Raw genomic sequence first — 24,177 nt, 5'->3', positions numbered from 1 at the left:
TTCTCACTTTGACTAAATTTTCCAAAGAAACAACTATTGTAATTTTGCTTATTTCTGCTTAATTTTATTAATGGTATTTTCCCTATCTGGGACACATTACTCTCTTTCTTTTCTCTTCTTCTGTCTTATTAATATAGACATTTAAATTGATAAAATTTCCTTTACAAATCAGTTTGACAGCAACCCATGAAAACATAACTATATCACTGCTCTTATTGTTTATGGATTTCTCTCTTGCCTTATACACAATTTTATTTTAACTTTCACCCATCTTTTATTTTTTGTTATGCTAACTTTAATGTACTGTGTTCTGTCAATTTGAACCATAACACTTTTTATATTACATACACATATTTTTTGTCCAAAAAAGTTGTATGACCAATATTGCTATAAAAGATTTATGCACATTTAAGAAGAAAATATACATCTATTTCTAAGCATTTAGTCTCTAATGTTGGTTAAATCTTATTTTTGTCCTATTCAACTCATTTCTTTGTTAATTCCTTTACATGATCTGTGGTTTTCTAAGAACAGCAGGGTGCAAGCTATAATCACAATCATACATAAACAAACGAAACTATATATTTTATCTAATTCTCGAGAGTCAGTGGATTCTGTAAAGAGCACTACTGCTTCTGAGCACTTCACTGACAGATTGTTTTATGTGTTTCATTTATTAAGGGATCTTCCACCTTAAAAGAAAGAAAAGTTGGTTTGGCTAGATACCATAGCAAAGTGTATTAGCTCCGCTGGTTTCTGTTTGGTTGGTTGGTTTTGTTTCTTTCCCCCTTAAGCCCTTACAGTTCTCCAAAGTCTGAAAAGTAAGATCCAAAGTCACTCTTACTATTGTTTTTAAATTTTCTCTTTATACCTTGGCATCTTTAAGAGCCTATCTTTGCAATGACGATTAAACACTTGATAAATTAACTATATAGGGATGTTCATATCAGGCTTCTCATGCATGATGCTCTGGGATTCTTCTAAAAACCTATCTTTAGAAATGTTATCTAAATCAAAATATGGATATAGAAACCAAAGTCAAAGAAATAGAGACATGAATGAATCCTTACCACTGTTAATGCAGTTTGGATTTCCTTGTGTCTTCAATATGCTTCCATTGTTTAGACACTTTTTAGCTTTGGATGTTTTAATTTGGTTGTGCTATGTTCCTCTATCTCCAAGCATCAATGAGTCTTTGCTCTGGAGCATCAATTCTTCTCTTTACAACCTCCAATGAAAGTTTTACAAGCTTCTCTGCTGTATTCACAAGTTTAGCAATTTTTTGAAATGGATGTATCTTACATTTGTAAAGTCATTCTTCTTCTGTCACTTTCAATGTAGTTAAGTCAGCCTTATCATGCCAGCTTCACGTGGTGCTGCTTCTGTAGTTTTCATCACCTAGGCTGTCCTCTCCAATGAAGTAACATTTTTAAATTAGACTGAGATTTGAGATTTGGTTTTGTTTTTAAGATTTTTCTACTCTTTGAAGCTTATCTTACTGGGGGAAAATGGGCATTTCAGGGGCTTTGTTTTTTGGTCGTTATTGTTGGATTTAGTTTAGACGAGGGTCTTTGTGGTGGTATTAGTTAAGGACACTCACACACTACCTAGTCTTTTAAATACAATTACCTATGATCAACTTTCCTTTCTTGCCAACTCTTATGCACTCATCATCATTCTGATTTTTTTAAAAAATCTGTCGTACCTACATCTTTTTTTTTTTTTTTGCGGTATGCAGGCCTCTCACTGTTGTGGCCTCTCCCGTTGCGGAGCACAGGCTCTGGACGCGCACGCTCAGCGGCCATGGCCCACGAGCCCAGCCGCTCCGCAGCATGTGGGATCCTCCCGGACCGGGGCACGAACCCGTGTCCCCTGCATCGGCAGGCGGACTCTCAACCACTGCGCCACCAGGGAAGCCCTTACCTACATCTTAAATCTACTCTTGAGTAGGAGAAAAGTGGCTGCAACATCTTTTATTCCTTTAGAGTTGACTTGGCTGGTCTGAGCTCCTTCTTCACTGTTCTAATTCCTCCTGAAGACACACATTTAGCTAAGCCTTTAGAGACAGAGGAGGATGATATTACCTTAATCAAAAAACTTCTCAGGTTGCCAAAGAATTGGATCTTTTGCAGAGCGCCAAATCACCACTCCACAATCACTTGTTGGTCATAAGGGGGAAAACCACATTTCCAAAGGAGGCGTTAAGGCCATCACCATCCAACGCCCCTGATCAAACGTGACATCACTAAACATGGAGCAGCCAGATTAAGAGAATCCTGATGTGAAGCAATATGAAGCACAGTTGCACAACCTATAAAATATTCTTGCCAAAAACGTAACTTTCACTTACAGGTATACAGAGAAACAAGTTGGTCAAAATCACAAAGAAGCAATCAGATAAATCTACAATGTGGGACTAGATCTATTCAACACGTCAACATGTTTAGAAACAAACAAAACAGAGGGGAGGGGCACTGTTCTAAAGTCAGACTTAAGGGACACAGCAACCAGATGCTGTGTATGGATACTGATGGATTATGATTTGAACAAAACAATCAGAAAACTATATTTTGAGACAGAGAAATTTGAATATGCACAGGATACTTAACTGTGTTGAGGAGAATTACTTGATTTTCTTAGCTATGATAATGGTATGATTATGAAAGAAAATGATACTACTTTCTAAAATACATACTGAAGTAATTAGAAGGGAAAGCCCTCATGTCTAGGATTTGCATTAAAATACTTCTGGGGAAAGAAATAAGAGAGGAGGCAGATGAAGCAAGTGTATAAAAAGGTTGCTACTACTGAATGTAAGTGAAAAACGGGGGTTTATTAAATTATTCAAATTATTCTCTATCTTTACATATGTTTTTCAATTTTTATTATCAAAAGGTAAACTAAAAAATTTTTCTTTAGAACAAAACTTTTTCCTCTGTAGCTTCCCTTTTCCTCTGTCATTTTTGCATTTCTATAACTTCATTCTTGATTTTACATCTACATCTTCAGTTCTAAATGGCTCATGAGAGGTTTAAATGTTTCTTCTGAAAAATGAAAGCAGTCTCTTTACACCCTCTCAATCTCCAACTCTTTCCCTTGATTTCTGAAGGTTAAGCATATACTTTTCAAAAGATCTGAAATTTTAGCATCAATAATCTCAATGCAAAAACTCACTAGAAACAAATTTAACAGAAAATAGTGACAATAGTAGGTTACCACTTTAAGAGACAGAAAATACAAGGATAATGTCTACGTGGCTACTTAAAAATAACAAAACAAAACTTCTGTTTATTATTAGTCTGACAGGATGATTTGATTTGGTATCAACTTGAAAGGCTACTGGAAGACAACAGGAAATAAAAACAGAGAAAACTGTGAAAGAATTTGAAACGGGCATTAGAAGATCATTTGGTATCCTGTCAAATGCATCCTTTGGTATTATCCCAGCCTTTCATGGCTTTAGAGAGATTTTACCACTCTGTAAGTTGTAGAAAACTTAAAACAATGTAAATGATACTTGTCCACAGAAAAGGAAATGAACTATGTAAATGATACTTGTCCACAGAAAAGGAAACGAACTATGTCTGGTGAAATGCAACTGATTATTGCCTTACGCATGCATCAGTTTTGCACCTACTTGTACAGTCATCTGAACTAGTTGTAAGATATTACTGGCTCCCTCATTAATAATAAGTTAAATAAAATCTCAGATGTGGTTCATTTTATATTTGTGTAAGTCATGATTTTACCTTAAAAATTTTTTTTTCTCCTCTAACTCATTTCCTTTCATAAACTGCAATGGAAATTGGAGTCTGACTAATTTTTTAAGTGGTCTAATTAAGTATAAATAACTAAAACTTTGAATAGATACAAAAAATTAAAAATTAAGCCACCTTGACACGGGTCAATTATCCTCTGGAATGATAAAATAATATGGAAAAGCTTTCAAATAAAATTTTATGATCAACCACTCTTAACATATGAGAATCAGGTATTAAGAAATGGCTGTATTTATTCCCAGTAATAACAGAAATATTTATAAAACAACTGCTGGTACATATCAGGATTCTTCTATTTACTATATATCAAGTAAAACAGCAATTATTTATGCATAAAAATATAAACTATAATAATTAAGTTCAAAAAAGGAAAAAAGACAGGAAAAAAAATTAAAGCCAAAGAAGCCTCATAATTAGATTAAAAGCTTCCTTTGAAAATAGAAACCAAGATGTTTCAAGGAAAAAAAATCACCTCAAATTTTAAACATATTTTTCTAAAAATATCATTACTTTTCTCCCCTTTCCCTATAAAAGCAAGTTTTTTCTAATAGCCCATTCATTTCAGCCTCAAGTAGATACACATCACATGCACCATAATATTTTTTTAAGGTTTTAGACAATGTTACTGTCAGGCTTCCTGGCTTTATATAATTCAGAGGCCAATTCAATTACAGTAGCTGCTATGATATTTGCCTTTTCCTCAACACTCTTCTTGTCAGACAAAATGAAATTCTGCAAGGTGAACAGTGTATGTTTGTGTACATTGGCCAACAACGACATTTCACTTCAATGTTAAACACACTCATATTTTCTACTTATGAGATGTATAATATTAATGATTTATGCATTTACTTTGTCCAATTATAAATGTGTAAGAATGATTTACACATGAGTTAAAATCCCCAGCTTCCTGAAAGTTTAAAGAATTTGAAATAAAATGAGATTAAAATGAATGTGTTTGTAGTCTGCCACTGATTCTCATGTCTAAATATTAAATGTAGTAACGTTGAAACTCAAGATTTAAAAAATAGTTTACAAATAAAGCTGACATTGCAAGTTCTAAGAACGTTAAAAAATAAATCCTATTCAAAATTATGACTACAATAACATAACCCCAGACAACTAGTAAGTCCAAATTAATCGTTTTTCCTACATATTCTGTTATTCCCCATCCCCTTCCCCCTCACCAAGGAAAGGATGGCATAGAGTTAGTTGGTGAGAGAAGAAATAGTACAAAATTCAGTATAAATGCTTTCAGTTGTAAAATAACTCTTTCAAGTAAATTTCTACCCTGGGTTATCATACAGTTTCTCTTATTCACACCTATTCATATTGTATAATGATACTTACAGAAGGAAAATTAAATAAGGTCTTTCGAGGACAACGTATGGTATATATATATATATATATATATATATATATAAATTTAAAATCTGAACATTGTAACTATAATTTCAAAACTGTCATACTATTAAACCTCAACAGGTTGATATAACATCTGTTCTTCAGTTTTTCTCCCAAGTTGTTATGGTAACCGAATATGTGGAACATGTGTTTCCTAAATTTAACTGATTATTTCAAGTAAATAAAATTATAACATATCATATTATTAACTACAAATAATATTATTACTATAACCCTATTTTTATCCTTTTTAAATGCTAGTGGATCACAGGATTTTAACTAGGCATTTACACATGCTTTATCTCAGAATTCACATTTAAAAAAAAAAAAAGGGCATTTTTTTTTTCTAATTTGGGGGCGTTTTCTTGATTTAGAAACAAAACAATAAAGGAACTAGTCTATTTTCTGAACAATATACTATACTAAAATATTCCAAAATTATATGATTGTACTGCTTTGTAGGAGCCGTAGATCACATTCTTTTCAAACATAATTCAGATCCTGTTACTCCTCTAGTCCTCAGCTCAAAACCCTCCAGTGGTGTTCCATCTCTGACAAAAGCCAGTCTTTTTTTTTTGCGAGGCTGTAGAGCCTTGCACCCTCCACCTTCCCTTGCTTACCCCATCCAATTACACTGATTTCCTCGCTGGATACCAGGCTCACTACTGCCTCAGGGACTTGTACTTACTATTCCCTCTGCCTGCAAGGTTCTTCCTCCTGGGAAGGTACATGGCTCACTCTCTCACTTATTTCAAGTCTTCATTCAAATACCATCTTCCCAGTGAAACCTCCTCTGACCCAACCCCAATTCTTTTTTTCTTTTTTTAACATCTTTATTGGAGTATAATTGCTTTACAATGGTGTGTTAGTTTCTGCTGTATACCAAAGTGAATCAGCTATACATATATCCCCATATCTCCTCCCTCTGCATCTCCCTCCCAACCTCCCTATCCAACCCCTCCAGGTGGTCACAAACCACCTAGCTGATCTCCCTGTGCTATGCAGCCACTTCCCACTAGCTATCTACTTTACATTTGGTAGTGTATATATGTCCCTGCCACTCTCTCACTTCGTCCCAGCTTACCCTTCCCACTCCCCATGTCCTCAAGTCCATTCTCTATGTCTGCGTTCTTTGTTTTTTTTCCTGTTTTTTAACATCTTTATTGCAGTATAATTGCTTTACAATGGTTTGTTGGTTTCTGCTTTATAACAAAGTGAATCAGTTATATATATATATACATATGTTCCCATATCTCTTCCCTCTTGCGTCTCCCTCCCTCCCACCCTCCCTATCCCCCCCCCCTCTGGGATTCCAAAAACCCCCCCGAAAAAAAAAAAAAAAGGTCATGAAGAACCTAGGGGTAAGACGGGAATAAAGACACGTCTGCGTTTTTATTCCTGTCCTGCCCCTATGTTCTTCAGAACCTTTTTTTTCTTTTAGATTCCATATATATGTGTTAGCATACGGTATTTGTTTTTCTCTTTCTGACTTACTTCACTCTGTATGACAGTCTCTAGGTCCATCCACCTCACTACAAATAACTCAATTTCGTTTCTTTTTATGGCTGAGTAATATTCCACTGCATATATGTACCACATCTTCTTTATCCATTCATCTGTCGATGGACACCTAGGTTGCTTCCATGTCCTAGTTATTGTAAATAGAGCTGCAATGAACATTGTGGTACATGACTCTTTTTGAATTATGGTTTTCTCAGGGTATATGCCCAGTAGTGGGATTGCTGGGTCGTACGGCAGTTCTATTTTTAGTCTTTTAAGGAACCTCCATACTGTTCTCCATAGTGGCTGTATTAATTTACATTCCTACCAACAGTGCAAGAGGATTCGCTTTTCTCCACACCCTCTCCAGCATTTGTTTGTAGATTTTTTGATGATGGCCATTCTTACCGGTGTGAGGTGATACCTCATTGTGGTTTTGATTTGCATTTCTCTAATGATTAGTGATGTTGAGCATCTTTTCATGTGTTTGTTGGCAATCTGTGTATCTTCCTTGGAGAAATGTCTGTTTAGTTCTTCGGCCCATTTTTGGATTGGGTTGTTTGTTTTTTGGATATTGAGCTGCATGAACTGCTTGTAAATTTTGGAGATTAATCCTTTGTCAGTTGCTTCATTTACAAATATTTTCTCCCATTCTGAGGGTTGCCTTTTTGTCTTGTTTATGGTTTCCTTTGCTGTGTGAAAGCTTTTAAGTTTCATTAGGTCCCATTTGTTTATTTTTGTTTTTATTTCCATTTCTCTAGGAGGTGGGTCAAAAAGGATCTTGCTGTGATTCATGTCACAGAGTGTTCTGCCTATGTTTTCCTCTAAGAGTTCTATAGTGTCTAGCCTTACATTTAGGTCTTTAATCCATTTTGAGTTTATTCTTGTGTAAGGTGTTAGGGAGTGTCCTAATTTCATTCTTTTACATGTCACTGTCCAGTTTTCCCAGTCGCACTCATTGAAGAGGCTGTCTTTTCTCCATTGTGTATTCTTGCTTCCTTTATCAAAGATAAGGTGACCATATGTTCATGGGTTTATCTCTGGGCTTTCTATCCTGTTCCATTGATCTATATTTCTGTTTTTGTGCTGGTATCATACTGTCTTGATCACTGTAGCTCTGTAGTATGGTCTGAAGTCAGGGAGCCTGATTCCTCCAGCTCTGTTTTTCCCAACCCCATTTCAAACAGCTATTCCAGCACCATGATCACCTCTGCTCACACATTACCTATCTTCTATGGAATGTACTGTGTCCTCCCCAAATTCATATGTTGAAGCTCTAATTCCCAATGTGATAGTATTTATAGAGATGGGGCCTTTGGGAGGTAATGTTTAGATGAGGTCATGAGGGTGTGGCCCTCATGATGGAATAGTGCCCTTATAAAAAGAAAAGACACTACTGCAATCACTGTCTCCACCAAGTGGGACATAGGGAGAAGGCAGCTAGCTGTCTGAAAGCCAGGAAGAGAGACCTCACCAGAAACCGAACCGGCCATAACCTTATTATTGGACTTCCAGCCCTCAGAATTGAGAAAAAGTGAATTTCTGTTGCTTAAGCCAGAGCCCTGACCTTGTACTTCTAGCCTTCAAGCCTGTGAAGAAATGAATTTCTGTTGCTTAAGCTACCCAGTCTATGGTATTTTGTTATGGCAGCCCAAGATAATACACTATTCCTCCTCCTTTATTTTCCTCCCTAACACTTATTACTGACTAACATACAATATATTGGTGATTTATTCTGTACAGTACTAGTTTATTCTATTCATTGTCTGTCACCCTTTACTACAGAATAAGCTTCCTTAAGGCAGGGTTTTTTGTCTATTTTGTCACTGAACCTACAATTCCTACAATCTGGCACATAACAAGTAATCAATAAATATTTGTTGAATGCATAAAATACAGATTTAAAACATCTTAAATGTTGATATGGTACGGTAAGAAATAATACACTTCTGTGATTATATTCAAGGAAAACATTAAAAAAATAAAAATATGCAATCTTTAATAAGTTAAATTAAAAAAAAATCAAAGTTACCAAGATTTGTATTCTCAGAGGACCAAAGAATCTTTCCTAATTTTCTTGATCTTTTCTCCTCCTATGGACCTCATCTACTTCCTCAGAGGAAGGCTCTGTCTTCCTCTTACCACTTAAATGTGGAATCCACCTAATACTGCTAACTGTCTAGGATTATTTTCTTTGCTTATTTCCTAAGTGAACTCGCTCTCACTGCTTCAACTATCACCTTTTTTTGGTGACTTTGAAATCCTCATCTCTGGCCTAGACACCTCTGTACTATGGTGCTAGATTCCCAACTGCCTTAGAGGTATACATTACTTCAGGCATACTGTCAGGAATGTCAAAGGACATGAGCTTTAGGTAGAATATAACATTGTCCTCACTTAAGTAGGAAAAAACCTTAAATAAAATCTAACCCAAAATAGGAAGTCTTTAGTAGTATACAGACTCACATAATTCTATATATTGCCTGAGGAATCACTTTCTTCCATTACAGAAATTAGACCTATGATAGTAGGGACTTCCAATCTCTGAATTATGACTACGTGTTCTAATTAACAATATTCTCACGCCTTAACTGTCAGTTTCACTTCAACCACTGAATTATTCCCAATATTGTAGTAGAGCTTTATTACTTTCACTTGGGGGGAAAATACAAGAAATTATATGAGTTTTTCAAATTAAGTTTCTGAACTAGCATAGTTTATTTTTAGAAGAAAAATATCTCTCAGTTTTTTTCTTTGCCATTGGCTTCCAAATAACATATCAGTTTCTCCAACCATTTTTTTTCATACTCACTAATCAATTCGTTATTATTTTAAAGACTTTTCAAAGCACATTTATTACTTCTTTAAAGATCCTTAGTTATCTGATAATGAAATGAAAACCTGGAATTTAGGACAGGCATCAGATAAAAGTTGGGTAGAACTTATTATCCATTTTAAGCGAACCATATATTTTTAGAATTTCACTAAGCAAAAATAAAAAAGAAAGGAAATTCTAAGAGAAAACCATGTGGTTATTATGGCTTTAGAGATAGGTTAAGCCTCCCAGGGTAGTATGAGGTCCCTGGGTGTTGGATGGCACTGAGAAGACTCTCAGAGTCAGTGCTCTTCAATACAAACCAGTTACTAATGAAACATGTATTGTCCCAGTCCTATGTTGTCTTTTAAGACAAATAATTACTACACATTATATCAAGTAAATTTCACTGCTGTTTCTTTCTCACATATTTTTTCTTCAAATTAAGAGTATAAATGAAATATATTTAGGATAGGTCTCAAGAAGATATGTCTGGCTGTCCCCAGTGTTCATAAAAGGCACAAAGTATGCTCAAAGTATCAACAAATCTTGTCATCATTCTTTTCAAAATAAATCCAAAATCTGACCACTTCTCTCCCTCTCTTCTGCCTCCATAATCTCTTACCAGGATTATTTCAAGAGCCTATTAAATAGTCTTCCTGATTCCATCCTTGCCCCACTACAGCCCACACAGGAGTTCCAGCTATCACTATAAAACACTTGAGTCAGATCAAGTCCCTCCTCTGCTCAAAACCCTCTCTTAGCTTCCCATATCACTTGAAATAAGAGTCAAGTTCTTACAATGGTTTAGACAACCCTTTACCGCCTGGCCCCCCTACACCTCAATCATTCTCCCCTCCCTTACTACATTCAGCCCCAATGTCTTCCTTGCTATTCCCTGAACACACCAAGCATACTTTCACTTCAGGTCCTGTGATTTGCTGCTTCCTCAGCCTAAAAGATTCTCCTTCCACATACCCACAGGACTTGCTCCCCTGCTTCTTTCCAGATTCTGCTTAGTGAGGTCTTCCTTGACAAATGAACAATGACTAGTACACATTCTCTGCTTCCCAGCCTTCTCTCCTACCTTTAACCTGCTTTGTTTTTCTGCAATGTGCTTATCGCTGCTTGACATACTGTATGTATGTCTGTTTGCTTGTTTATTGTTTGCATTACCTAACTAGAAAGTTATCTCCAAGAAAACAGAGACTGTTTTGCTCCTTGCTCATTCCCCAGCAACAGAACACAGAATGGTAGATTAGCAATGAACACGAATAAATATTCACAAATGAATTAATGCACCTTATGGTAATTTCTTATCCCAAATGAGATGCAGGCTATTCTTCCTTCAAAATGTATACCACTGTATTTCTACTTTTCTTAAGGTAATTCATATTCTTTAATATATTAAGAATCATTCTGTACTTACCTTAGCATCCGCAAATATCAAGACCACGTATTATTTCTTTTGTATCTTTCCTATAATAGGTAGTCAATGTTTGTTCATCTGAATTTGAAGACATATTTAAGGATAGTTTTATAATACATCTGTATTTGTTGTGTTATCCTTTAGCAAATAAGCCCAAAACCAATTCTTAAATTGGTAAAGAATATTCTGCTTTTATAACCAACCAGCAAATTTAATGCAAGTGAGACAGAAGGGAGCATATAGCCTGGCTTAAAGATGTCTGACATTCATTTTGTACCTATGTGGAAAGCACAGAAAACATTCCGACTGATGTTAAATCAAAAGGTTTTTAGAAGATAGGGAATACTAGTTGGGAGAAAGCTGCTTCAGCTTGATACATTAATGAATTCTACAAAAATAAAAGAGAAAAAGAAGAGCACATGGCACATGCTTTATTCTATTTTAAAAGAAATAACCAGAAAGCAAACTAATAATGAAGGATTTTTTTTTCCCTAAGAAAACAAATTCCAGTGTCACTACTGGAATTAAGACCCAGTTGACCCAAAATTTTTGTACAACTCATTAACTGGTATGTTTAATGATAAGCTTAAATCACTAAGAAAAGATTATGATCAGTATGATGAAAAATACACCTTGAGTTTTAGACTTTCACCAAATTTTTTTAAAATTAAGAAGTATGATACTAAAAAGGGTAAAGCTCCACCATCAAGAAAAGTCAACTAGGGGAGAGGGGGAAGATGGCGGAAGAGTAAGACGCAGAGATCACCTTCCTCCCCACAGATACACCAGAAATACATCTACACGTGGAACAACTCCTACAGAACACCTACTGAACGCTGGCAGAACACCTCAGACCTCCCAAAAGGCAAGAAACCCCCCACGTACCTGGGTAGGGCAAAAGAAAAAAGAATAAACAGAGACAAAAGGATAGGGACGGGACCTGCACCAGTGGGAGGGAGCTGTGAAGGAGGAAAGGTTTCCACACACTAGGAAGCCCCTTCGCGGGCAAAGACTGCTGGTGGTGGAGGGGCAAAGCTTCGGAGCCGCGGAGGAGAGCGCAGCAACAGGGGTGCTGAGGGCAAAGCGGAGAGATTCCCACACAGAGGATCGGTGCCGACCAGCACTCACCAGCCCGAGAGGCTTGTCTGCTCACCTGTCGGGGCGGGCGGGGCTGGGAGCTGAGGCTCGGGCTTCGGTCGGAGCGCAGGGAGAGGACTGGGGTTGGCGGTGTGAACACAGCCTGCAGGGGGTTAGTGCACCACGGCTAGCCGGGAGGGAGTCCGGGGAAAAGTCTGGACCTGCCGAAGAGGCAAGAGACTTTTTCTTCCCTCTTTGTTTCCTGGTGTGCGAGGAGAGGGGATTAAGAGCACTGCTTAAAGGAGCTCCAGAGACGGGTGCAAGCCACGGCTATCAGCACGGACCCCAGAGACGGGCATGAGACGCTAAGGACGCTGCTGCCGCCACCAAGAAGCCTGTTTGCGAGCGCAGGTCACTATCCACTATCCGCTCCCTCCCGGGAGCCTGTGCAGCCCACCACTGCCAGGGTCCTGTGATCCAGGGACAAGTTCCCCGGGAGAACGCACGGCGTGCCTCAGGCTGGTGCAACGTCATGCTGGCCTCTGCAGCCACAGGCTCGCCCCGCACTCCGTACACCTCCCTCCCCCGGCCTGAGTGAGACAGAGCCCCCGAATCAGCTGCTCCTTTAACCCCCTTCTGTCTGAGAGAAGAACAGACGCCCTCTGGCAACCTACACCCAGAGGCGGGGCCAAATCCAAAGCTGAACCCCGGGAGCTGTGAGAACAAAGAAGAGAAAGGGAAATCTCTCCCAGCAGCCTCAGGAGCAGCGGATTAAATCTCCACAATCAACTTGATGTACCCTGCATGGGTGGAATACCTAAACAGACAACGAATCATCCCAAATTGAGGAGGTGAGGTGGACTTTGAGAGCAAGATATATTATTTTTTCCCCGTTTCCTCTTTTTGTGAGTGTGTATGTGTATGCTCCTGTGTGAGATTTTGTCTGTAGAGCTTTGCTTTCACCATTTGTCCTAGAGTTCTGTCCATCCATTTTTTTTTGTTTCTTTTTTCTTAAAAAATTTTTTTTCTTAATAATTATTTATTTTAATAACTTTATTTATCTTACTTTATTTTATCCTCTTTCTTCCTTCCTTCCTTCCTTTTTCTTTCTTCCCTCCCTCTTTTTTCTTTCTTCTTTCTTTCTTCCTTTCTCCCTTCCTTCCTCCCTTTCTTTCTTCCTTCCTTCCTTCCTCTTTCTTTCTTCCTTCCTTCCTTCCTTCCTCTTTCTTTCTTTCTCTCTTCCTTCCTCCCTCCCTCCCTCCCTCCATCTCTCTCTTCCTTCCTTCCTTCCTTCCTTCCTTCCTTCCTTCCTTCCTTCCTTTCTTTCTACTTTTTCTCCCTTTTCTTCTGAGCCATGTGGATGAAAGGCTCTTGATGCTGCAGCCAGGAGTCAGTGCTGTGCTTCTGAGGTGAGAGAGTCAACCTCAGGACACTGGTCCACAAGAGACCTCCCAGCTGCACATAATATCAAATGGTGAAAATCTCCCAGAGATCTCCATCTCAACACCAACACCCAGCTTCACTCAACGACCAGCAAGCTACAGTGCTGGACACCCTATGCCAAACAACTAGCAAGACAGGAACACAACCCCACCCATTAGCAGAGAGGCTGCCTAAAATCATAATAAGGCCACAGACACCACAAAACACACCACCAGACGTGGACCTGCCCACCAGAAAGACAAGATCCAGCCTCATCCACCAGAACACAGGCACTAGTCCCCTCCACCAGGAAGCCTACACAACCCACTGAACCAACTTTAGCCACTGGGGACAGACACCAAAAACAATGGGAACTACAAACCTGCAGCCTGCAAAAAGGAGACCCCAAACACAGTAACATAACCAAAATGAGAAGACAGAAAAACACACAGCAGATGAAGGAGCAAGATAAAAACCCACCAGACCTAACAAATGAAGAGGAAATAGGCAGTCTACGTGAAAAAGAATTCAGAATAATGATAGTAAAGATGATCCAAAATCTTGGAAATAGAATAGACAAAATGCAAGAAACATTTAACAAGGACCTAGAAGAACTAAAGAGGAAACAAGCAATGATGAACAACACAATAAATGAAATTAAAAATACTCTAGAAGGGATCAATAGCAGAACAACTGAGGCAGAAGAACGGATAAGTGACCTGGAAGATAAAATAGTGGAAATAACTACTGCAGAGCAGAATAAAGAAAAAAGAATGAAAAGAACTGAGGACAGTCTCAGAGACCTCTGGGACAACATAAAATGCACCAACATTCAAGTTATAGGGGTCCCAGAAGAAGAAGAGAAAAAGAAAGGGACTGAGAAAATATTTGAAGAGATTACAGTTGAAAACCTCCCTAATAAGGGAAAGGAAATAGTTACTCAAGTCCAGGAAGCACAGAGAGTCCCATACAGGATAAATCCAAGGAGAAACACACCAGGACACATTAATCAAACTATCAAAAATTAAATACAAAGGAAACATACTAAAAGCAGCAAGGGAAAAACAAGAAATAACACACAAGGGAATCCCGATAAGGTTAACAGCTGATCTTTCAGCAGAAACTCTGCAAGCCCGAAGGGACTGGCAGGACAAATTTAAAGTGATGAAGGAGAAAAACCTACACCCAAGATTACTCTACCCAGCAAGGATCTCATTCAGATTTGATGGAGAAATTAAAACCCTTACAGACAAACAAAAGCTGAGAGAGTTCAGCACCACCAAACCAGCTTTAAAACAAATGCTAAAGGAACTTCTCTAGGCAAGAAACACAAGAGAAGGAAAAGACCTACAATAACAAACCCAAAACAATTAAGAAAATGGGAATAGGAACATACATATCGATAATTACCTTAAATGTAAATGGATTAAATGCTCCCACCAAAAGAAACAGACTGACTGAATGGATACAAAAACAAGACCCATGTATATACTGTCTACAAGAGAGCCACTTCAGACCTAGGGACACATACAGACTGAAACTGAGGGGATGGAAAATGATATTCCATGCAAATGGAAATCAGAAGAAAGCTGGAGTAGCAATTCTCATATCAGACAAAATAGACTTTAAAATAAAGACTATTACAAGAGACAAAGAAGGACACTACATAATGATCAAGGGATCAATCCAAGAAGAAGATATAACAATTGTAAATATTTATGCACCCAACACAGGAGCACCTCAATACATAAGGCAAATACTAACAGCCATAAAAGGGGAAATCGGCAGTAACACATTCATAGTAGGGGACTTTAACACCCCACTTTCACCAATGGACAGATCATCCAAAATGAAAATAAATAAGGAAACACAAGCTTTAAGTGATACATTAAACAAGATGGACTTAATTGATATTTATAGGACATTCCATCCAAAAACAACAGAATACACATTTTTCTCAAGTGCTCATGGAACATTCTCCAGGATAGATCATATCTTGGGTCACAAATCAAGCCTTGGTAAATTTAAGAAAATCGAAATTGTATCAAGTATGTTTTCCGACCACAACGCTCTGAGACTAGATATCAATTACAGGAAAAGATCTGTAAAAAATACAAACACATGGAGGCTAAACAATACACTACTTAGTAACGAAGTGATCAGTGTAGAAATCAAAGAGGAAATCAAAAAATACCTAGAAACAAATGAAAATGGAGACACGATGACCAAAACCTATGGGATGCAGCAAAAGCAGTTCTGAGAGGGAAGTTTATAGCAATACAAGCCTACCTTAAGAAACAGGAAATATCTCAAATAAACAACCTAACATTGCACCTAAAGCAATTAGAGAAAGAAGACCAAAAACACCACCAAAGTTAGCAGAAGGAAAGAAATCATAAAGATCAGATCAGAAATAAATGAAAAAGAAATGAAGGAAACGATAGCAAAGATCAATCAAACTAAAAGCTGGTTCTTTGAGAAGATAAACAAAATTGACAATCCATTAGCCAGACTCATCAAGAAAAAAAGGGAGAAGACTCAAATCAATAGAATTAGAAATGAAAAAGGAGAAGTGACAACTTTCACTGCAGAAATACAAAAAATCATGAGAGATTACTACAAGCAACTCTATGCCAATAAAAATGGACAACCTGGAAGAAATGATCGAATTCTTAGAAATGCACAACCTGCCAAGACTGAATCAGGAAGAAATAGAAAATATGAACAGAGCAATCACAAGCACTGAAATTGAGACTGTGATTAAAAATCTTCCAACAAACAAAAGCCCAGGACCAGATGGCTTCACAGGCGAATTCTATCAAACATTTAGAGAAGAGTTAACACCTATACTTCTCAAACTCTTCCAAAATATAGCAGAGGGAGGAACACTCGCTCCCAAGCTCATTCTACAAGGCCACCATCACCCTGATACCAAAACCAGACAAAGATGTCACAAAGAAAGAAAACTACAGGCCAATATCACTGATGAACATAGATGCGAAAATCCTCAACAAAATACTTGCAAACAGAATCCAACAGCACATTAAAAGGATCATACACTATGATCAAGTGGGGTTTATTCCAGGAATACAAGGATTCTTCAATATATGCAAATCAATCAACGTGATACACCATATTAACAAATTGAAGGAGAAAAACCCTATGATCATCTCAATAGATACAGAGAAACCTTTCGACAAAATTCAACACCTATTTATGATAAAAACCCTGCAGAAAGTAGGTGGGCCATATATGACAAATCCACAGCCAACATGGTCCTCAATGGTGAAAAACTGAAACGATTTCCACTCAGATCAGGAACAAGACAAGGTTGCCCACTCTCACCACTCTTATTCAACATAGTTTTGGAAGTTTCAGCCACAGATATCAGAGAAGAAAAAGAAATAAAAGGAATCCAAATCGGAAGAGAAGAAGTAAAGCTGTCACTGTTTGCAGATGACATGATACTATACATAGAGAATCCCAAAGATGCTACCAGAAAACTACTAGAGCTAATCAATGAATTTGGTAAAGTAGCACGATACAAAATTAATGCACAGAAATCTCTGGCATTCCTATACACTAATGATAAAAAAAATCTGAAAATGAAATTAAGAAAACGCTCTCATTTACCATTGCAACAAAAAGAATAAAATATCTAGGAATAAACCTACCTAAGGAGACAAAAGACCTGTATGCAGAAAATTATAAGACACTGATGAAAGAAATTAAAGATGATACAAATACATGGAGAGATATACGATGTTCTTGGATTGGAAGAATCAACATTGTGAAAATAACTCTACTACCCAAAGCAATCTACAGATTTAATGCACTCCATATCAAACTACCACTGGCATTTTTCACAGAACTAGCACACAAAATTTCACGATTTGTATGGAAACACAAAAGACCCCGAACAGCCAAAGCAATCTTGAGAAAGAAACACGGAGCTGGAGGAATCAGGCTCCCTGACTTCAGACTCTACTACAAAGCTACAGTGATCAAGACAGTATGATACTAGCACAAAAACAGAAATATAGATCAATGGAACAGGATAGAAAGCCCAGAGATAAACCCACGCACAAATGGTCACCTTATCTTTGATAAAGGAGGCAAGAATATACAGTGGAGAAAAGACAGCCTCTTCAATAAGTGGTGCTGGGAAAACTGAACAGGTACATGTAAAAGTATAAGATTAGAACACTCCCTAACACCATACACAAAAATAAGCTCAAAATGGATTAAAGTTCTAAATGTAAGGCCAGAAACAATCAAACTCTTAGAGGAAAACATAGGCAGAACACTCTATGACATAAATCACAGCAAGATCCTTTTTGACCCACCTCCTAGAGAAATGAAAATAAAAACAAAAATAAACAAATGGGACCTAATGAAGCTTCAAAGCTTTTGCACAGCAAAGGAAACCATAAACAAGACCAAAAGATAACCCTCAGAATGGGAGAAAATATTTGTAAATGAAGCAACTGACAAAGGATTAATCTCCAAAATTTACAAGCAGCTCATGCAGCTGAATAACAAAAAAACAAACAACCTAATCCAAAAATGGGCCGAAGAACTAAACAGACATTTCTCCAAAGAAGATATACAGATTGCCAACAAACACATGAAAGAATGCTCAACATCATTAATCATTAGAGAAATGCAAATCAAAACTACAATGAGGTATCATCTCTTACCAGTCAGAAGGGCCATCATGAAAAAATCTAGAAACAATAAATGCTGGAGAGGGTGTGGAGAAAAGGGAACACTCTTGCACTGCTGTTGGGAATGTAAATTGATACAGCCACTATGGAGAACAGTATGGAGGTTCCTTAAAAAACTACAAATAGAACTACCATGTGACCCAGCAATCCCACTACTGAGCATATATCCTGAGAAAACCATAATTCAAAAAGAGTCATAAACCAAAATGTTCATTGCAGCTCTATTTACAATAGCCAGGAGATGGAAGCAACCTAAGTGTCCATCATCGGATGAATGGATAAAGAAGATGTGGCACATATATATAATGGAATATTACTCAGCCATGAAAAGAAACGAAATTGAGTTGTTTGTAGTGAGGTGGATGGACCTAGAGTCTGTCATACAGAGTGAAGTAAGTCAGAAAGAGAAAAACAAATACCGTATGCTAACACATATATATGGAATCTAAGGAAAAAAAAATGGTCATGAAGAACCTAGGGGTAAGATGGGAATAAAGACACAGACCTACTAGAGAATGGAGTTGAGGATATGGGGAGGGGGAAGGGTAAGCTGTGACAAAGTGAGAGAGTGGCATGGACATATATACACTACCAAACATAAGGTAGATAGCTAGTGGGAAGCAGCCGCATAGCACAGGGAGATCAGCTCGGTGCTTTGTGACCGCCTGGAGGGGTGGGATAGGGAGGGTGGGAGGGAGGGAGACGCAAGAGGGAAGAGATATGGGAACATATGTATATGTATAACTATTTCACTTTGTTATAAAGCAGAAACTAGGGCTTCCCTGGTGGCGCAGCGGTTGAGAGTCCGCCTGCTGGAAGTCGTGTCCCGGTCTGGGAAGATCACACATGCCGGGGAGCGGCTGGGCCCGTAAGCCATGGCTGCTGAGCCTGCACGTCCGGAGCCTGTGCTCCGCAACGGGAGAGGCCGCAACAGTGAGAGGCCCGTGTACCGCAAAAAGAAAAAAAAAAAAAGCAGAAACTAACACACCATTGTAAAGGAATATACTGCAATAAAGATGTAAAAAAAAAAAGAAAAGTAAAGTCAACTATACACACCAATTTATTCACTAAGACTTGCGGACTAGCAGGATTTTACTTTTCAGTCAAATGCTTTGAAAACTGATGGTAATCAAAATAGGTGATTATTTATTCTATGTTTTTAGCAGAATTAGCAGAAAGCAAACTAATACAAAGGATTTCTTTTCTAGTGCTCTTTTTCCAAGCACAAGAAGTAAAGTATTAAAAATAAATGATACAGTAAAAATAATGTCTTGCCTTACACAGTGTTAGCTTACCTGAGGTATGAGTCTATCCAAGTGCTCAGCTCGATTTCCATGAGAAGGGTGTGTAGATAACCATTCTGGCAACTTGGGAAGACCATGGAGGCTTTCTGCAAATTCCATCTGTTGCCAAAACACTGAACTGGCTCTGACGTCCACACAAGCCTAAAATCAAAATTAATAAAAGCACAAAGTAAGCTTATTTATGAGGACATTATTTTAAATTTACCTTTATGTCATTACATGTTTTAAAAATATTTTCCATTATCATTTTAATAAAAGTAGAATATGCTCATTGCTTTAAAAAAAAACTTCATATAAAGATTTTGAAATCTAATCTGCTATTAAACTGTACTAAAGAAATTTTACTCTTCATCTATACCACTAGAATAATTAGGAAAAGACGTCAAATAAATATGAAGAAAAGACAGTTTTGCCCATTTTTGAATCAGGATTTTGTTGTTGTTGAGTTTTAGAAGTTCTCTATATATTCATATATTAATCCCTTATCAGATATATGATTTGCAAATATTTCCTCCCATTCTGTGAGTTGTCTCTTTTTACTCTGTGGATGGTGTCTTTTGATGCAAATTTTTTTCTTTTCTCATGAAGTCCAATTTGTCCATTTTTTCTTCGGTCAACTGCACCTTCGGAGTCACAGCTAAGAAATCATTACCAAAACCAATGTTGTGAAGCTTCTGCCCTATGCTTTTTTCTAAGAGCCTTATTGTTTTGGGTCTTACACTCAGGTCCTTAAAAAATTTTGAGTTATTTTCTGTATATGGTGTTATGTAAGGGTCCATATTCTCTCTTTTGTATGTGGATATCCTGCTTTCCCAAGCACTATTTCCTGAAAAGATTGTCCTTTACCCATTTTCCACCCTCGACAAAAAAATGATTTGACCATATGTGTGAGGGTTTATTTCTGGGCTACCTATTCTATTCTATTAGTCTATATGCCTTTCATGCTAATACCACATTGTTTTGATTACTACAAATTTGTAGTTAGTTTTGAAATCAGGACGTGTGAGCCTTCTAAGTTTTGTTCTTTGAAAAAGATTGTTTTGGCTATTCAGGTCCCTTAAGATTGCATATGAACTTTAGGATGGGTTTTGCTATTTCTGCAAAAAAGAAGTCATTGGAATTTTGATAGGGATTACATTGAATTTGTAGATTGTTTTGGGTACTGACATTTTAACAATATTAAGTTTACAATCCATAAACACAGGATGTTTTTCCATTCATTTATGTCTTCTGTAAGTTGTTTCAGAAATGTTTTGTAGTTTTCACCATACGAGCCTGTCACCTCCTTGGTTAATTCCCAAGTCTTTTATTCTTGTGGACGCTACTGTAAATGGAATTATTTTTGTAGTTTCCTTTTCAGATTGTTCACTGTTCATGTATAGAAATACAACTGATTGTGTGCTGACTTTATATTCTGCTACTTTGCTATATTTGTTTATTAGTTTAAACAACTTTTTTGGTAGAGTCTTTTAGGATTTTCTACATACATGATCATATCATCTCCAAAGAGAGATAATTTTACTTCTTCTTTTAAAATTTGGATGCTTTTTATTTCTTTTTCTTGCTGTCTAGAAACTTCCAGTACTTTGTTGAATAGAAGTGAAAGTGCACATCCTTGCCTTGTTCACTATCTTAAAGGAAAAGCTTTCAGTCTTTGCTGCTGTGGGCTTTTCATATATGGTTTTTATTGCAGTGATGGTAAGGTAAGTTTTCTTCTTACCTCTATTTTGTTGCATGTTCCTTACCATGAAAGGGTGTTGAATTTTGCCAAATGCTTTTTCTGTATCAATTAAGATAATCATGTGGCTTTCCTCCTTCATTTTGTTGATACAGCATATCACTTTGATTAATTATATGTTGAACCATTCTTGCATTCCAGGGATAAATCTCTTTTGGCCATGGTGTATAATTCTTTCAATAGGCTGCTGAATTATATTTGCTAGTATTCTGTTGAGGGTTTTTACATCAATGTTCTTAAGGGATATTGGTCAGTAGCTTTCTTTTCTTGTAGTGTCTTTGTCTGGATTTGGTATTAGAATTATACTGGTTTCACAGAATGAGTTAGGAAGTGTTCCCTCCTCTTCAGTCTTATGGGAAAGTTTGAGAAGGACTGGTATTAATTCTTCTTTAAATGCTTGGTAGAATTCACCGGTGATGCTGTCAGATCCAGGACTTTGCTCTGCTGGAAGATTTTGATTACTGATTCTCAATCTAATTACTAGTCACCCTTACTACTGCTTTTACTGTGTCCTATAACTTTTGGTATATTATGTTTTCATTTTCATTCATCTCTAGTATTTATTAACTTCCCTTGGGATTTCTTCTTTGAATTCATTGGTTGTTTAAAAGTATACTGTTTACTGGAGGCTAAATAATATGCTACTAAACGACCAATGGATCACTGAAGAAATCAAAGAGGAAATAAAAAAGTACCTGAAGACAAATGAAAATGAAAACACGATGATCCAAAACCTATGGGACACAGCAAAAGCAGCTCTAAAAGGGAAGTTTATAGTGATACACTCTTACCTCAGGAAACAAGAAAAGTCTCAAATAAACAACCTAACCTTACACCTAAAGAAACTAGAGAAAGAAGAATAAACAAAACCCAAAGTTAATGGAAAAACTGATGAATTCATAAAAGTGCTAACAAAAGATCAAGATGAAAAAAAATTAATTACATGGGACTGAGTGAACTGATGAGGATGATTATAATTTTTGTGACTTTCTGTTTGGAAAAAAAAAAGACTGCCAAATGTTAAATAAATAAATAAATTTGAATTCTTAAAAAAAAAAAAAACCCAAAGTTAGTAGAAGGGAAGAAATCATAAACATCAGAGCAGAAATAAATAAAATAGAGACTAAAAATAAAACATAGAAAAGATCAATGAAACTAAGAACTGGTTCTTTGAAAAGATAAACAAAATTGATAAACCTTTAGCCAGACTCATCAAGAAAAAAAGGGAGAGGACTCAAATCAATAAAATTACAAATGAAAAAGGAGAAATTTACAACTGACACCGCAGAAATACAAGGGATCATAAGAGACTAGTACAAGCAACTATATGCCAATAAAATGGAAAACCTGGAAGAAATGGACAAATTCTTGGAAAGGTACAACTTTCCAAGACTGAACCAGGAAGAATTAGAAAATATAAACAGACCAATCACAAGTAATGAAATTGAAACTGTAATTAAAGGTCTTCCAACAAACAAAAGTGCAGGACCAGATGGCTTCACAGGTGAATTCTAGCAAACATTTATAGAAGAGCTAACACCTATCCTTCTCAAATTCTTCCAAAAAATTGCAGAGGGAGGAGCACTCCTAAGCTCATTCTACAAGGCCACAACACCCACCACACCCTGATACCAAAACCAAAGATATCAAAAAGAAAGAAAATTACAGATGAATATCACTGATGAACATAGACACAAAAATCCTCAACAGAATACTAGCAAACTGAACCCAGCAATACATTAAAAGTATCATACACCATGATCAAGTGGGATTTATCCCAGGGATGCAAGGATTTTTCAATATCCACACATCAGTCAACGTGATACACCACATCAACAAATTGTGGAGAATAAAAACCATATGATCCCAACAGACACATGAAAGAATGCTCAACATCATTAATCATTAGAGAAATGCAAATCAAAACTACAATGAGATACCATCTCACACTGTTCAGAATGGCCATCATCAAAAAATCTACAAATAATAAATGCTGGAGACGGTGTGGAGAAAAGGGAACCCTCTTGCACTGTTGGTGGGAATGTAAATTAATACAGCCACTATGGAGAACAGTATGGAGGTTCCTTAAAAAACTAAAAATAGAACTACCATACGACCCAGCAATCCCACTACTGGGCATATACCCTGAGAAAACCATAATTCAAAAAGAGTCATGTACCAAAATGTTCATTGCAGCTCTATTTACAACAGCCAGGACATGGAAGCAACCGAAGTGTCCATCAACAGATGAATGGATAAAGAAGATGTGGCACACATATATAATGGAATATTACTCAGCCATAAAAAGGAACGAAGTTGGGTCATTTGTAGAGACATGGATGGATCTAGACACTGTTATAGAGAGTGAAGTTAGTCAGAAAGAGAAAAACAAATATCGTGTATTAACGCATAATATATGTGGAACCTAGAAAAATGGTACAGATGAACCGGTTTGCAGGGCAGAAATAGAGACACAGATGTAGAGAACAAACGTATGGACACCAAGGCGGGAAAGCACGGGGGATAGAGGGGGGTGGGGGGATGAATTGCGAGATTGGGATTGACATATATACATAAATATGTATAAAACAGATAACTAATAAGAACCTGCTGTATTAAAAATAAAATTTAAAAAAAAACAATAAGTGAAATAAACCAGTCACAGAAGGACAAATACTACACAATTCCACTTATATGAATGAGGTATTTAAAACAGTCAAACTCACAGAAGCAGAGGGTAGATGGTGGTTGCCAGGAGCTAGGGGTAAGGAGAAATGGGAAGTTGCTATTCAACAGGCATAAATTTTCAGTTATGCAAGATAAATAAATTCTACAGATCTGCTGTACAACATCATGGCTATAGTTAACAGTAATGTATTATATACTTAAAAATTTGTTAGGAGGGTAGAGCTCATGTTAAATGTTCTTACCACAATAAAAAAAGAAAAAGAAGTGATAATTGTAGATCAAAATACAAATATT

At 37.0% G+C, this 24,177-nt stretch overlaps 1 protein-coding gene across 6 annotated transcripts in view; it reads right to left on the bottom strand.

The window, feature by feature from the left end:
* OMA1 (OMA1 zinc metallopeptidase) overlaps positions 1 to 24,177 on the bottom strand; it is an 85,252-nt gene that overhangs the window by 7,460 nt on the left and 53,615 nt on the right. For all 6 annotated transcript variants that reach the window (XM_029229786.1, XM_029229783.1, XM_029229788.1 and 3 more), the window contains one exon: positions 19,449 to 19,598. In XM_029229786.1, the coding sequence (XP_029085619.1) occupies positions 19,449 to 19,598 (150 nt within the window). The remainder of the gene's footprint in view (positions 1 to 19,448; positions 19,599 to 24,177) is intronic.

The sequence above is a fragment of the Monodon monoceros genome, unplaced genomic scaffold (genome assembly GCF_005190385.1).
Source record: "Monodon monoceros isolate NGI ecotype Baffin Bay Population unplaced genomic scaffold, NGI_Narwhal_1 Super_Scaffold_18, whole genome shotgun sequence".
Classification (NCBI taxonomy): Eukaryota; Metazoa; Chordata; class Mammalia; order Artiodactyla; family Monodontidae; genus Monodon; species Monodon monoceros.
This window is presented reverse-complemented; position numbering and strand designations above follow the sequence as displayed.